A 13,682-nucleotide genomic window follows, 5' to 3' on the forward strand; every position below is an offset into this window, starting at 1 on the left:
AGTATTTCCTTCACTCCTGTCCCTAACTCTTCCATCATCTTTTTCCTATGTCCTTCATATTGTTTACAATTCATTAACACATGCTCTATTGTTTCTGCAACTGGACAAAAACCCGTTGAGTGTTTCCTTATAATATGAAGTGTGCTGTTCAAATTACCGTGACCTACTGTGATCTGCCTCCTGTCTCTCCCTCCCGACCTCCTTTTAAGCCATGGCCTCCTGCAGTTGATTGGCTGTGGGGGAGGGTGATTAGTGGCTGCAAGTGGGAGTGGGCAGTGGAGATTACTGCATGGTGGGTGTGTCAGAACACCTGTGGGAACACAAATCAAAACACACACACACACACACAAGCAGGCCGAGGCACGTAACAACATGTAATGTTTCCTACCTAACAAATCTGAATTGTGTTTGAACAACTAAATGAACATTGTGGCGCCCTGCTGCATGGTATATCAGAGCAACATTAATCATTAAAAGTCCATCAAATATTTACAATTACTTTTGGCCAAGCTTGATTACAGTTGTCTGTTCTGAAGGGATTTGAGATGGTAATTGGGTACAGGCTCATAAAAAAAAGGTCGGCTGAACCTAAAAGAAAGCTCGGCTGGTACTTTCCATATTAAAAATATATTTGCATGTTGGCCAGAGGCTCAAAGAGTTGGTGATTCTACATGCTGCCAGTTGGGTTCGGGGTTGTATTTTCTTACTACCAGACCATTTTTTTCGCATCCCCCACGATAATTAATTTGCATGTGAATGTACTGAATGATGTTGGCCGAGTCCAATGCAGAGTGTTTCAACATCACGTATGTTGGTGGCGTGACCCCACTATGACTGAACAGTTCTGCAGTCCATGTGTATGTCACTACAGAAAGGTGATAAATAAAACAAGAGGTCAGCAGACACAAGGGAGGTGATGCTAATCGGCAAGGTGCCTGTAGTCTATATCTATTGTCTAGTCATGTGGTTCAGTAAATGTCTATATAGACTCCAATGTAAAATACTATCGAGCCATTGCTAGATGTTCTGAGTAACCGGCTTAGTATTAAGACAGAGAGGTTTGGGTTAGGTCTAACAAACACTGGTTTGTTTTGACTCTGACAGAGGATATCACATGTGTAAAGCCCTCTCAGGCCAATTTGTGTTGAAATTAATTGCAATTGTCTGCAAGAGAACCTTAAACACTGGTTTGACGATGAGAAACTACTAAACCTTCCCTGAGTTAGGTCTGTAAATCCTTGGGGGTGGAGGTTGGGATTGGCCCATATCTCACCAAGCCACCCTTTACTGCAGGAGAGTGTGTTTTCATACCTGCCGCTTCTACTCTGCAAGGTCCCCAACCAAGTGGGTGACGGATCCCGGAGTCACGGTGAACGTGGGAGGTGCGCAGTGGTGAAACGAACACTGAATTTATGTTGCTTGCTCATATTTTCACTGTCCCATTGCCTTCTCTTATATTCTCCATTTACTTATTTCCCTCGTTGCGTGCTTTGTACGCTGCGCCGCTCAGAACAGGGCCCGCATGGAGAGCTCTCCAGCCTCACTGTAGCTGTGAATGAGCACGCTCTGTGGCAGGTCGCCTCGCTAATTGCGTCTGGATAGGTTCAGGCGGTGCTGTCAAGCTCAACCTGGAGTCTCAGCAGGAGCTTCTCATTTACCGTGTTGGATGGTGGTTTGGAGTAAAGGTCTGGGAGCCTCGGTGTGGGTGTAGTTTAGCAAAGAAGAGCCATTGAAAGGGGATAAGCAAAGACAAAGTTGTGTGAGGAGGAAAAAAAGGACAATTTCACAATGAAATGTACGTAACTAATGTGTACAAAATTGTGGCTTTTATTAGTAATAAACAGAGTAACAGTAATTTTTGTAATTTTGACGTACCGGGATCATAAAAATGCAACATTTTTGTAGTGTTTCTGCTTTTGCCAGCAGATATTAAACAGACAGACATCGATATCTTTCTCAATGCAGACGGACTGGAATAAAAACCAAGAAATACACTGCATATGTCTAGTTTCTGATGAGAGTATGGCCTTTCCTGCATTCGGAGGTTACAGCTGTTGTCGTTTTTAATACACATCGTCAAACACGTTCTCTCAACCATGTGTCAGTTTGCGCTCGACATGTGTTTCTGAAACATTACGTTTAGACTGTGGTGTCCAATGGTGCGAAAAAATTCTAGATACCTTTCAGCCAATAAGAAAGTAAAGAAAAAACACAGCCAGAGCGGAAATTAATCAATTTTTTCATCAGCCTTGTGGAAATAATTTCCTTTTGACACAGTAGGGCCTTTTTTGCAGTACATGAAAATCATCACAACTACCTGAATGCCCAAAATATCTCCCCACTATAAATGGTGGAAGTGATTGCCCTCTCTATTTCTCTCCTTTCCAGATTCATCCTCACAATTTCATCAGGTCATATGCAATTCATATTTAATTCATTCAGTAATTGGATCTCTGTTTCAGGGAAATAAAAATCCCAATTCTAATTCCAGTGGATTTGGCTATGAGGTGTCACCTCAACTCTTTATATGTTATAGCCACAAGCAAAACGTGCTGATATCAAGCAGATTGGCATTAGAGATGTATTGGGCGCAATGGAGGGACCGAGTGCAGCGTTTAAGACAAGCATGGGTTGTAGGCGTTGCTTAATAGTTGTAAGTTGTGCTGGAAACACCTGCAGAACAGCCAATCAGAGGGATGAGCCCAACTCCTCAGGTCACTCTGCTTTCAAGGAGCATTTAAACTCAAAAGAAAAAGCGGATACAACAATTGGGGAAGTAATTATCCTCCACATTGGCAGTTATCAAAGATGGAACTAATTGAAGCTCTCCTAATGCACATTGTATACATGGTACGTTCACTTAATTCATCCACTTTTGCACGTGGTAAAATATTTATTCAGAGTAAAAAATTAAACATGAGAATGGTTTACCAAAGTTTCCACTGGACTAACCGCTCCCTCGGTCCTCTGCTGGAGGATTTGTAAGGTTTACAGGTACTCAAACCCAAAAGCACAACTCGGGAGACAGAAATCCAATCAAAAGTTCTTTACTAGATCAGACAGGGTCAAAACCGGGATATCAGTCCAACAGGCGAACAAATCCAAAAAGGAGCAGGCAAGGAATCCGTGATCAAAAAAGGCAGGCTAGGTCCGACCGGTGTAAACGGGACAGGACAATCTAATCTAATCTAATAATCAAGACAATCTGGCAGAGGGCAAGTGTAAGTGCAGGCACTTAAATACTGAGTGGCTAATGAGGGAATGGACTGCAGGTGGGAAGGGAATGAGGACCAGGTGAAGAGATCAGATGATTTTGTGTTTGACGGGATCTGGATTGACAGTAGAGTTAATTGACAAAGAAACAGGCAGGAGAAAAAATGAAAAGGCCGGAGAATTTGTGACAGGACTGGCTGTGTCTTTGACATGTCCACTGCTGTCTTATTAATAATAAGTAACTAATGGTCTTTGGACTGATTCTGCTTACCTTTTGAATTCACGGTTTAGTTAAGATAATGAGTTGAGCTATACTTTTTATTATTATTCTGAAATGAATACAGAGCTCCTAATAGACGAGGACGATATGACGAATTATCGCGTCACTATCGCGTTACACCAGATTCATTAATTCCAACATGCATCCACACAGGGTTGTGACTTCCTTCAGTGCGCCAGGCTTTATGGTCGCAGCTGTTCAACATTTTTGAAAGTGGTGAAAATTTAGATTTCAACCCACTCAAAGGCATTCCTGCCACAGTTGCCTTTGGGTTGGATCAGATGGATAAGGGGGCGTTCGGCCCCCGGGCAACGCAGTCACAGAAACAGCACTCAGTTGTGCACAATTCCAGATGGGTCCCTGTGTCAACACACGCACACAATCTGTGATTGACGGGGGAACATTTTTGGTTAGCCATTAGCATGGTTATATGTTCTCCAAATACATCCCAACACACACAGGCCCACACACAAATGTACTTTCTAGTCAGCAGGGTCCCCAGCAGTGCACAATGAATGCAATTTGCATTATGCGTGTGTGTTTGAATTTTGTCCCAGATACAACCTGCGTTGCCAAGAAAATAGTAAACGACGGAATGCTCTGGAGGATTGCAGGGTTAGGTCTGCACCTGGCAGGGGTTTGAGATAGTGGAATAAAAAATTACACAATAAACACAGCAGCACTCAATAAGATGCTCACAACTTTTTTGCAAGTGAAAGTCAAATCACAAGTCTTTGGACACCCAATAAGCCGAGAACAGTCTGAGAGCCATAGAGTGCACGGCTACGCCGAAATCCAAGTACAAGTCAAGACCTTCCTCCCTGAACCGTACAACTCTGTTCACCTGCTCACTCACCTACCTCTCATCAATAATCAAGCCATTACATAGACTCCTGCCCCTCAGACACACAGATTGTTCTTCAGCTTTCCATGACCTACTCGCAGCACCCTCCCAAGGACTGATACCCTCTTACAGACTCTGCCTGTCCCGCTATCCTGACTTCTGCTAAACCAGTGTTAATTTCGTTGACGAAAACTATGACGAAAAAGCGGTGGTTCTTGTCCCCGATACGGACGGTGACGACTATTTTACGCTTCGCTGAGTGTGAGTGTGGCTTCCTTGGTTTAGCTCAGCTGTCTCAGTTTAGCTAACTGTTAGCAGGCTAAAGAACTCCAGAGACGATGTGCGTCGAGAAGACGGTGTTTTACTAATGCGCGAGCGCACGTGACAGGTGGAGGCTTTTAAATAAACTGCACAGTGCAGGTGCAGGAAAACCCAGAGGACAGACACAAGAGAAAAAGAGAAAGAAAAGACAGTTCAATAAAAAGTGGGGGTGTCACGGTTTGGCCTCGCTTCCTGTTTTAGTTTGAAGTTTCATGTCTCTTGTGGTCCTGGGTTAACTTCACTTCCTGCCTTGTCTTGTGATTGCGTGATTGTCTCCACCTGTGTCCAATCACCTGCACCTCCCTTGTGTATTTAAGCCCTGTGTGCCTGTTGTCCTTTGTCGCGTCATTGTCAAATGTCTTACGTCAGTCGTCGTTGGAGCACGTCTTGGATTAGTTTAAGAATAAAGAGCACTTTTGATTGGAAAAACTCTGCGCCTGAGTCCTCACTGCATCCTGCTCCAGCCCGACCTTCTGACAGAATGGACCACCGAAGGACTCAGCAGGGTTTGAGCTGAAATTTTTGGGAACCCGTCTGGCCTTTGGTGGGCCCCGCATCGTGCGGCAGGCCGCCCGGCGCTACGCAAACCCCGGCTCGCCAGCAGGCTCCGGGCAGCGTTCCGGTCACCGTCCTCGCCGCTCCCGCCGCCCCACGCTGACCTCAGGGGAGGTCACCACCGGGCATTTTCCGGCCCCCAGAGTCTCGCCAGCGCCCGTTCCGGCCCCCAGAGTCTCGCCAGCGCCCGTTCCGGCCCCCAGAGTCTCGTCTCCGCCCGTTCCGGCCCCCAGAGTCTCGCCTGCGCCCGTTCCGGCCCCAAGACGCCCGTCAGCGCCCGTTCCGGCCCCGAGACGTCCGTCAGCGCCCGTTCCTGCGCCGAGACGCCCGTCAGCGCCCGTTCCTGCGCCGAGACGCCCGTCAGCGCCCGTTCCTGCCCCGAGAACCACGCCCCCGGTCCCGGCCCCGCGGCGCCTGACCATGACCCCTCCCTCCCACCCTCTTGGGACCGCCTGGAAGTCGGTCCTTGAAGGGGGGGTGGGGTCAGGGGTTGGGCCGGAACCCCACGCGATGCAGTCGGAGCCGCACAGCTCGGCGCCCCCCGCCACGACGACGCCGGAGCCGCACAGCTCGGCGCCCCCCGCCACGACGACGCCGCAGCCGCACAGCTCGGCGCCCCCCGCCACGACGACGACGCAGCCGCACAGCTCGGCGCCCCCCGCCACGACGACGACGCCGCAGCCGCGCCGCCCGGCGCCCCCCGAGACCCTGAGGCCCGGTCGCCGACCCGGCACGCCCCCCGAGACCCTGAGGCCCGGTCGCCGACCCGGCACGCCCCCCGAGACCCTGAGGCCCGGTCGCCGACCCGGCACGCCCCCCGAGACCCTGAGGCCCGGTCGCCGACCCGGCAGGCCCCCCGAGACCCTGAGGCCCGGTCGCCGACCCGGCACGCCCCCCGAGACCCTGAGGCCCGGTCGCCGACCCGGCACGCCCCCCGAGACCCTGAGGCCCGGTCGCCGACCCGGCAGGCCCCCCGAGACCCCTGGGCGGCCGGGGTTGTTGAGTTCCCCGCCCTCCCTCCCTTGTCTGTTTTTCTAGGTTCCACCCTCCTTTAGGACCGTCTGGAATTCGGTCCTTAAGGGGGGGGTTCTGTCACGGTTTGGCCTCGCTTCCTGTTTTAGTTTAAAGTTTCATGTCTCTTGTGGTCCTGGGTTAACTTCACTTCCTGCCTTGTCTTGTGATTGCGTGATTGTCTCCACCTGTGTCCAATCACCTGCACCTCCCTTGTGTATTTAAGCCCTGTGTGCCTGTTGTCCTTTGTCGCGTCATTGTCAAATGTCTTACGTCAGTCGTCGTTGGAGCACATCTTGGATTAGTTTGAGAATAAAGAGCACTTTTGATTGGAAAAACTCTGCGCCTGAGTCCTCACTGCATCCTGCTCCAGCCCGACCTTCTGACAGGGGGTCCAGTTGAGAATGACTGGTTTATGAAAAAAAGGTGAAAAAGTTTATAAACTAAATCAAAAATAGCTAACAAATTAATACTGTGCTAAACCCACCAGTCTTGCCATCCTGACTCCTAAAAAAATGCCAAATGGGCTGTACTTGCATAGCGCTTTTCTAGTCTTCTGACAACTCAAAGCGTTTTAACACTACGTCATTCACCCATTCACACCCTGATGACAGGACCTACCACACAGTGTCACCTGCACATCAGTAACTAACATTCCCACACTATAGTCACACCTACAGAAGCAATGCTGGGGTGTCTTGCCCAAGGACACATGGACAAGCATCTTTGCAGGACTGGGGATCGAACCACCAATCTTCTGAGTCAAGGACTCCACACTCACTTGTGGGCTATTAATCCACATACATATTTATTTATTACATCAGTATTTACTAAATATCTAGTAACTGATAATAATAATTGTTTGGTTTGGAGTTTGATTTAATTTCAAACGAATTAAATGAATTCTATTTAGTAAAGAGGTTTACATTTTTTATTCTCTTAAAGTAAAGTTACCTGGACTGGTATCACACTTGGTCGGGTGATGAAGGCCAGGAATTGGTATCGAGACTGAAAAAGTCAGATGCCTTACAAATAGAGCACTTTCCCCCCCAACATTCTACCATGCAATTTAATAATGTAAATGTATTTGTTTAATATTTTTAAAACAACTACAAATGGATCATTTTTCAAGACATGAAATATGCACCTTACAGAACATTAACAGTGGTATCGGACATGCTTCCATTTGAAATGGCTGGAACTGTCAGGGATCGTCCAAGACGGGAACCCAAAAGCAGACAAACACAGAAAAATCTAAATTAAAGGTGGGTATTTATTTGGGATTGAATGTGGGTAAGGTTTGGTCCGGTTGGTTGGTGATGATTAGGGCTGGAGTGGAGTCAACGCTAACGATCCGGCAGGGACTGGTTGTCTGGTCAGGGCTTAAATGGTGAAAGGGATGGTAATCAGGACCGGGTGTGCGGACAGCAGCAGGTGTCGATGGTTGAAGGATCAGTCAGGATGTGTTTGGGGGAACTCAGAAAAAACTAAGTTCCGGTTAAAGTGGCAATGTTAACGCAAACCGGTTCAGAAAGCTGAATTCCTGACAGGAACATTGATGCAGTGTTTTAACATTCTTAAACACGGCTGCTTGAGCACACAAGGCTGTCACATTCTTGTCATGCTGTTGTCAATTAGGTTTTATGTTATTCCCTGTGTTGCTTGACTGCTGAAGTGAACGGTCATACGTGTACCTTCGTCTGAGTGCTGAAGGCCAACATGCATTAAGGATTTTAACAAGGAGAATGTGAAGCTCAGTAGGACTATTTGTTTTTTAATGAGCTCTTCGGCCTGGTGGGGAGGGTAGTGCTTGTGTGTATTCGCACCCATGAACTGCATACATGCGGCATTAGTGTGTGTGTGTGTGTGGCTTCCCTGCTGTACGCGTGGAAGCAAATGGATATTTTTATGTTTCATCTTAGCAGCAGTTTCCTCGTGTCCCGCTGCTGGAGAGCTATTGAGTGAAAATGGGTTTTTCTGTTATTAGGAGACATGTGGCCACCTGAATAATGCATCCTGAAGACCGCCTTGTTATGCAGCGTGTGCAGTAATGTTCCATGGCCAGTTCGTCCAGGAGGCCACCATAATGCGCCACCGCGCACCCCGTTAATTATAAATGCGTTGTGAAGTGGCTTTGTTCGTGAATGACTTTAACTTGAGTGGTGAGAAAGTTCAGCCGACTGTGCAGATGTTGCAAGGAGTTCAACAGCAAGCTATTTGACTGCATCATCCAATTGGTCGGGAATCTGTGAATCCTGGGCAGTTCAGTCAGTCTTTTTAAGGATCCACATCTGGATGATTAAAAGAAACAGTCAAACTGTTTCAGAATCAGAAGCCATTTATTGCCACATACATATGAAACGCATCTTGATGATTGGTGCGATAAAAGAATAAAATAAAGTAAAGTAAAATGAGATAAAAAATATACACGCAAAATTGAAACAATATAAACAACAGTCAGTATTTGTGTCAATCTGGGACTTAAACTTGGTTCACAAGACTAAGTGAAGACTGAAAGAAACTTTCTGTGGCAAGATGTCTTAATCCTGATGGACCACAGCCTCCTCCCAAAAGGAAGGGGCTCAAAAGACACAAATGTGAAGACGTATTTGCTTACTGCTGGTTGTATATTAATCTCAGTTAATCTAGAAGTGAGCGCACATTTCTCAATTCCACTAGCACAGGGAGTCCAGACCAGTTACATCCAGGCATGTCTAGATTCAAATTTAGGATTGGGTTTACATGTTGATTCTTGTTCCTCGCTCAATCCCTCACTAGACCTAATAGAGCAAAGAGGTTTCACAGCTGTTCATTTGCTCCACTGTGATTTTTTGTGATGTCCGTACCACTTAATTCATCTCGTTTCCGCATCATCTCAATCATCATTTTTGTGAAAAAAAAACAAAACAAAAGTTTTATATATAAATCTTCACTCTTCTTCTCAGCAACGGGAACAGGGCCGGCGCAAGCCATTTGGGTGCCCTAAGCACAAATGCTTGGGGGCGTCCCCCCCCCCCCCAACCAACCAACCAACCACCACCACCAAAGGAATAACAACCATTCAGAATTCTTAGTTAGGTTCTCTTTATTCCCCAAATAACTTCTAAACATAAATAATTTACATAAACAAACATCAAAAGAAATAAATTATATACAAGATAAAACTATAAATACCAAATACCACCACAATTACTAAAAACACAGATTTGGAACTGAACATTGTAAGCGCAGAAAGTATATAAACGTGTAAGTAATAATGTGCACATTTCTTCAGTAAATAATATGAAAAAATAATAATAATAAAGTGCAAATTTTAAAGTGCAAACAACCACACATACAGTACGAACTGCACAGTAGAATTTACTTTACCATCTCTATAAAAGAGACCATTCTGCTATCCGATAGAACTATATTACAAACATTTTCACTACCATCAGTTGTCAAAGGCCCTACAGAGGCACACGCCTGCATTTCCTAGCTGCAAAATCAGCTATCAGGTCATCATATGACAGTTTCTGATCCACGTCCCCATTGATGCTGATGAAAGTTTAAGCATAATCAGAAATACCATTGCTAGCTAGCGAGCAACTTAAGGAACGATTGCTAGTCTTATTGCTAACGGTAACAGAAACTTCGGGCGGCCCGTGGACGAGTGCCGAATACGGCCCACCGGCGATCCGTGCGGACATTATGGGCGCGAATATATGTGGCCAGCCGGACGCCCGCTAGCAACGGTCCTCACAAGACAAAGTTTGGGGACCCCAGATTTAAAACATTGTCTTACCTGAGAGCGACGCGCAAGCATCATCCCGCTGTCTCTTCTTTTTTCCGCCCCCGACTCTTGATGCCTTTTCGAAGCCATTTCAAAGCTGTCTGCCACATTTGAGATTTGAGGCATAATCGAACAAACCACTAAGAGGTGGGGGGGGCCGCACAGGAGGTTCCCCTTTTTCTCAACTAATTTGGTCTAGGCCTATTACTTTGTATTGCTTTTGCATATTAACATGTTTTAGACATATTTTATTTGTTTTTTATACTAGTAGCCTACTGTGATGTTTTTTCACGTCCCAGATTTTTTGATGCCCCCCCAGGCACTTGGTGCCCTACGCGCAGTGCGTGATGTGCGTGTGCGGAGTGCCGGCGCTGAACGGGAAACTTAAAAGAAAAAGCCTTTTCTTTTCATCGCTGCATTATTTATTACTACCATTTGTTTTTTTTCTAGATACAAAATACTATGTATTGTCATTGAAATGACCCCCCCCACCCCCGTCGTAACGCCCGCGCCACAAATCAAATATTTGCTGTAAGAGCAAATATACAAGCAGCAGATGTGAAATACAGTAAAAGAAAGGTCTTTAGCATTTAATATGATTAAGTGAAAATAGTTTGTCTTCCTGAAAAGTGTATTTTCAGAAAATCGTAACGAGACACACCAAACAATCTGAGGTGCTATTTAAGGGCCTTTCTTTTCATGGGAAGCACTATGAACAATTTTGGCAACAGCCTGGAATTGTAAATAACTAATGAGTTAAGAGGTAAATGTAATAGCAGACTTAGAGACAGGCCCTCGGCATCTTGAAAACCAACACATTAAGGCACCATTTAGCTTTTTTATGACACACACCAGGCTATCAAGTTAATGAAATATAAGCCACTCCGAGAAATGAAGTATACCCAAAACAGAATTTCACAATAAACATTTTTTATGTAGCACGCACCCCCTGCGTCACTTTTTTCACCCCTTATGGGTTTGCAGGTGTGCTTATCACAGCATTAAATAATGGTCCAAAGACCATTTGGATTTCCTGCCCGATGCTACTGGTTGGGCTAATGGCTACGCAGCTTTGCCAAAATAAAAGGTCTCTTGCTGCATGGGATGAAGTTCCAACTTTTGTTACGGCTTATTATGAAGCAGCATAAACATGAGCTTTTTTAAAACTATTTTGGTGAAGAAAATGAGGCCTTCTTGCTTAAGGGGTCAGTGGTCTAAGTCTTGCTTCCTGCATTGTGAGGGCCAAGCCCTACAGTTATTATGTTAACGATGGAGCTCTGCCATCGGTGTGTGCAGCCCATTGTGAAGCTAAGCTCTCCATAATGTAGATGGGGGGCATTTAGCCTTTTGGAATGCTGGCAGATAGACAGATTTGCAATATCTAAATATAGACTGGACTAAGGATTTGAATGTTAATGAAGATACTTGAGGTGTTTTCTTGCACCTGCAGATGTTCTAAATGGTAATGTGACATCTGCTAACCAACATGCCCTTTAGTTAAGTTTAAAATAACGTTGTTTCATTGATGCAGTTCTTTTATAAGTGCAAATGCCATTTAAGCAGTATCAGCGTGTAGTAACACTAATCACCAGCATTGCAGTTAAGGAACAGGAGAAAAAGAAAAAGTGTTGTCAGACTTTAAGACTGAATAAGCGGTTAGTCTTTACTCCACTTCCCTTTGACTCATCCCCATTCCTCCGCTGTCTCTTTGTAGTTGGTGCTACCAGAGTACTCCATCCATGGACTCTTCTGCATTATGTTCCTGTGTGCCCAGGAGTGGCTGACGGTGGGCCTCAACATCCCCCTGCTCTTCTACAACACGTGGAGGTGACTAAGCAATCATGAAGGGTGTGTGTATGTGTGCATAAGGTTTACATGGTGAGTTTGACTCGAGCATTTAGCTGTAAATGTTAGTTTAGGGCGAACATTGCTCAGATAGGATGAAGACAGAAAAACAATTCTAACAAAACCATTTCAACCAAGGAGCTATACAAAAGATCAAGATATATCAGGATGGGATATACTATATGCCATGCATATGTTTAATTAAACCTTGAAAACGTCTTGCCCTAATTGGATAGAAGCAACCAACGTTGTGAAGGAAATGGGTGGTTAAAGGCCAGTAGATATAGAGCCAGTTTTCTAACTCATCTCAAGGCAATGTCTGAAAATAGGTCACCAGATCTTAAGATCTCCTTTGCTGCTCCTTCTTTGTTTTTCTTCTCCATCTATTGTACAAAAGAGCCAAAAGAGTGCAGAAAAACCCCTGGTCTCGCTGTCTCATTAATTGGAGACTGTGCCAGATGCCCAGCGGCCACAGATGCTGCTCATGCACGCAGAGTGTAGAAGGCCGAGCTGGAGGAGGGTGGACAGTGAGTCGGGACTGAGTGATGGGAGAGAAATCTAATGTTGACAAGGTGGTTCGGAGGAGTGTCAGATACTCTTTAGTCCCTGTGTCCATGTGATGCTCTGCAGGGTTCTTGGGGTGGGAGAGGAGGGGGGGGGGCAATTTCGAGCCCAGATTTACAAAAGGTGAGAAAAACTTGATGAAGGTACGTTTTGAAGTTGTTTTACGAGGGCTCATTTACTGGAGCAAACACCACTACTTTGAGGATTCTCTTGAATGCATAAAGGACCATGGTGGCTTTTTGAGTGATTTAGTGCAGGCGTCCCCAACCTTCTCTGCCTCACAGACACCTTTTTTGGACCGGTCTCGAAGGTGTGGCGGATAAACACAAAGAAATAACGAAGGGGGTACTATTAGTCATTACGGACAGACCGGCCAGGGGGGATTAGTTGCTTCGCACAGCAAAAAAATGCTTCGGTGACGCTTGGGAAATGTTTTAAGAGCACATGTCATTGTAAAAGATTGCAGTCAATTTTCAAAATGAACTATTTTTTCGATCCACAAAACGTGCAGCGAGGGAAATGATCTGAAGAGTGAGGAACTGACTTTGAGCATCAGAGAAAAAGATGATTGTGGTTAATTTAAAAATGAGACTACTTCTTGATTTATCGCTTTAATACATCTTGTACAAAATAAGTCCCTCCTTAAATTTCAGCGTGATTTTCATTTAAAAATTGAAGGTCCGACTAAGCGTCAAATTAACTTTCGCTCAAGAATGGTGAACTTAAATGTTCATTTTACCCATTAGTCACCTTCACACTAGGAGATACAGTAGCTCCCTGTGTTTAAAGGGCCTCAAAGTAAGCTTAGAAGGGCATTCTGAGAGTGGCTTGCCATAAATCGCTATTGCTCTAAACGTGTTTGTGTGTACTTGTGCATGCTACATTGAGAGGACCAGCAAGTTTCAAACTACAGCAAGGACATTTTGGAAAGTGAAGATTGAAAGGGCGGTTGTAACCTTTTGCATGTGTATATTTTGTTATTTATACTATGAGGGACCTCATAGATCATCTATTTAAGTCGTTAGACTTGTAAAAGAAAGTTAGTGTTCTTTGTACAATCAGGCTAATTATGGTACAATTGGTGTCAATAGAGCTGCAATACTGACGTATCATTAGCTATTTGTATGACTGTGTGTTAAGTATTTTCTAACCTTGCTCCCCCCTCATCATCATACGTTCATGTAGCTACTTTAAATATTATATTCAGCAACTCAAGACAAATCCTTTTCATCACAGAACATCAGTAGTCATTTTCAACGGCATTGCTGGAGTTTTCC

The 13,682-nt window shown here is 45.2% G+C and overlaps 1 protein-coding gene across 4 annotated transcripts in view; it reads left to right on the forward strand.

The window, feature by feature from the left end:
• Positions 1-13,682, forward strand: part of cnih3 (cornichon family AMPA receptor auxiliary protein 3) — a 68,166-nt gene that overhangs the window by 38,180 nt on the left and 16,304 nt on the right. For 2 of the 4 annotated variants that reach the window (XM_037449359.2, XM_037449362.2), the window contains one exon: positions 11,711-11,823. In XM_037449359.2, the coding sequence (XP_037305256.1) occupies positions 11,711-11,823 (113 nt within the window). The remainder of the gene's footprint in view (positions 1-11,710; positions 11,824-13,682) is intronic. The other 2 variants (XM_062559644.1, XM_062559645.1) reach the window with 1 other exon arrangement.

Source organism: Pungitius pungitius, chromosome 20, assembly GCF_949316345.1.
Source record: "Pungitius pungitius chromosome 20, fPunPun2.1, whole genome shotgun sequence".
NCBI classification, from domain to species: domain Eukaryota; kingdom Metazoa; phylum Chordata; class Actinopteri; order Perciformes; family Gasterosteidae; genus Pungitius; species Pungitius pungitius.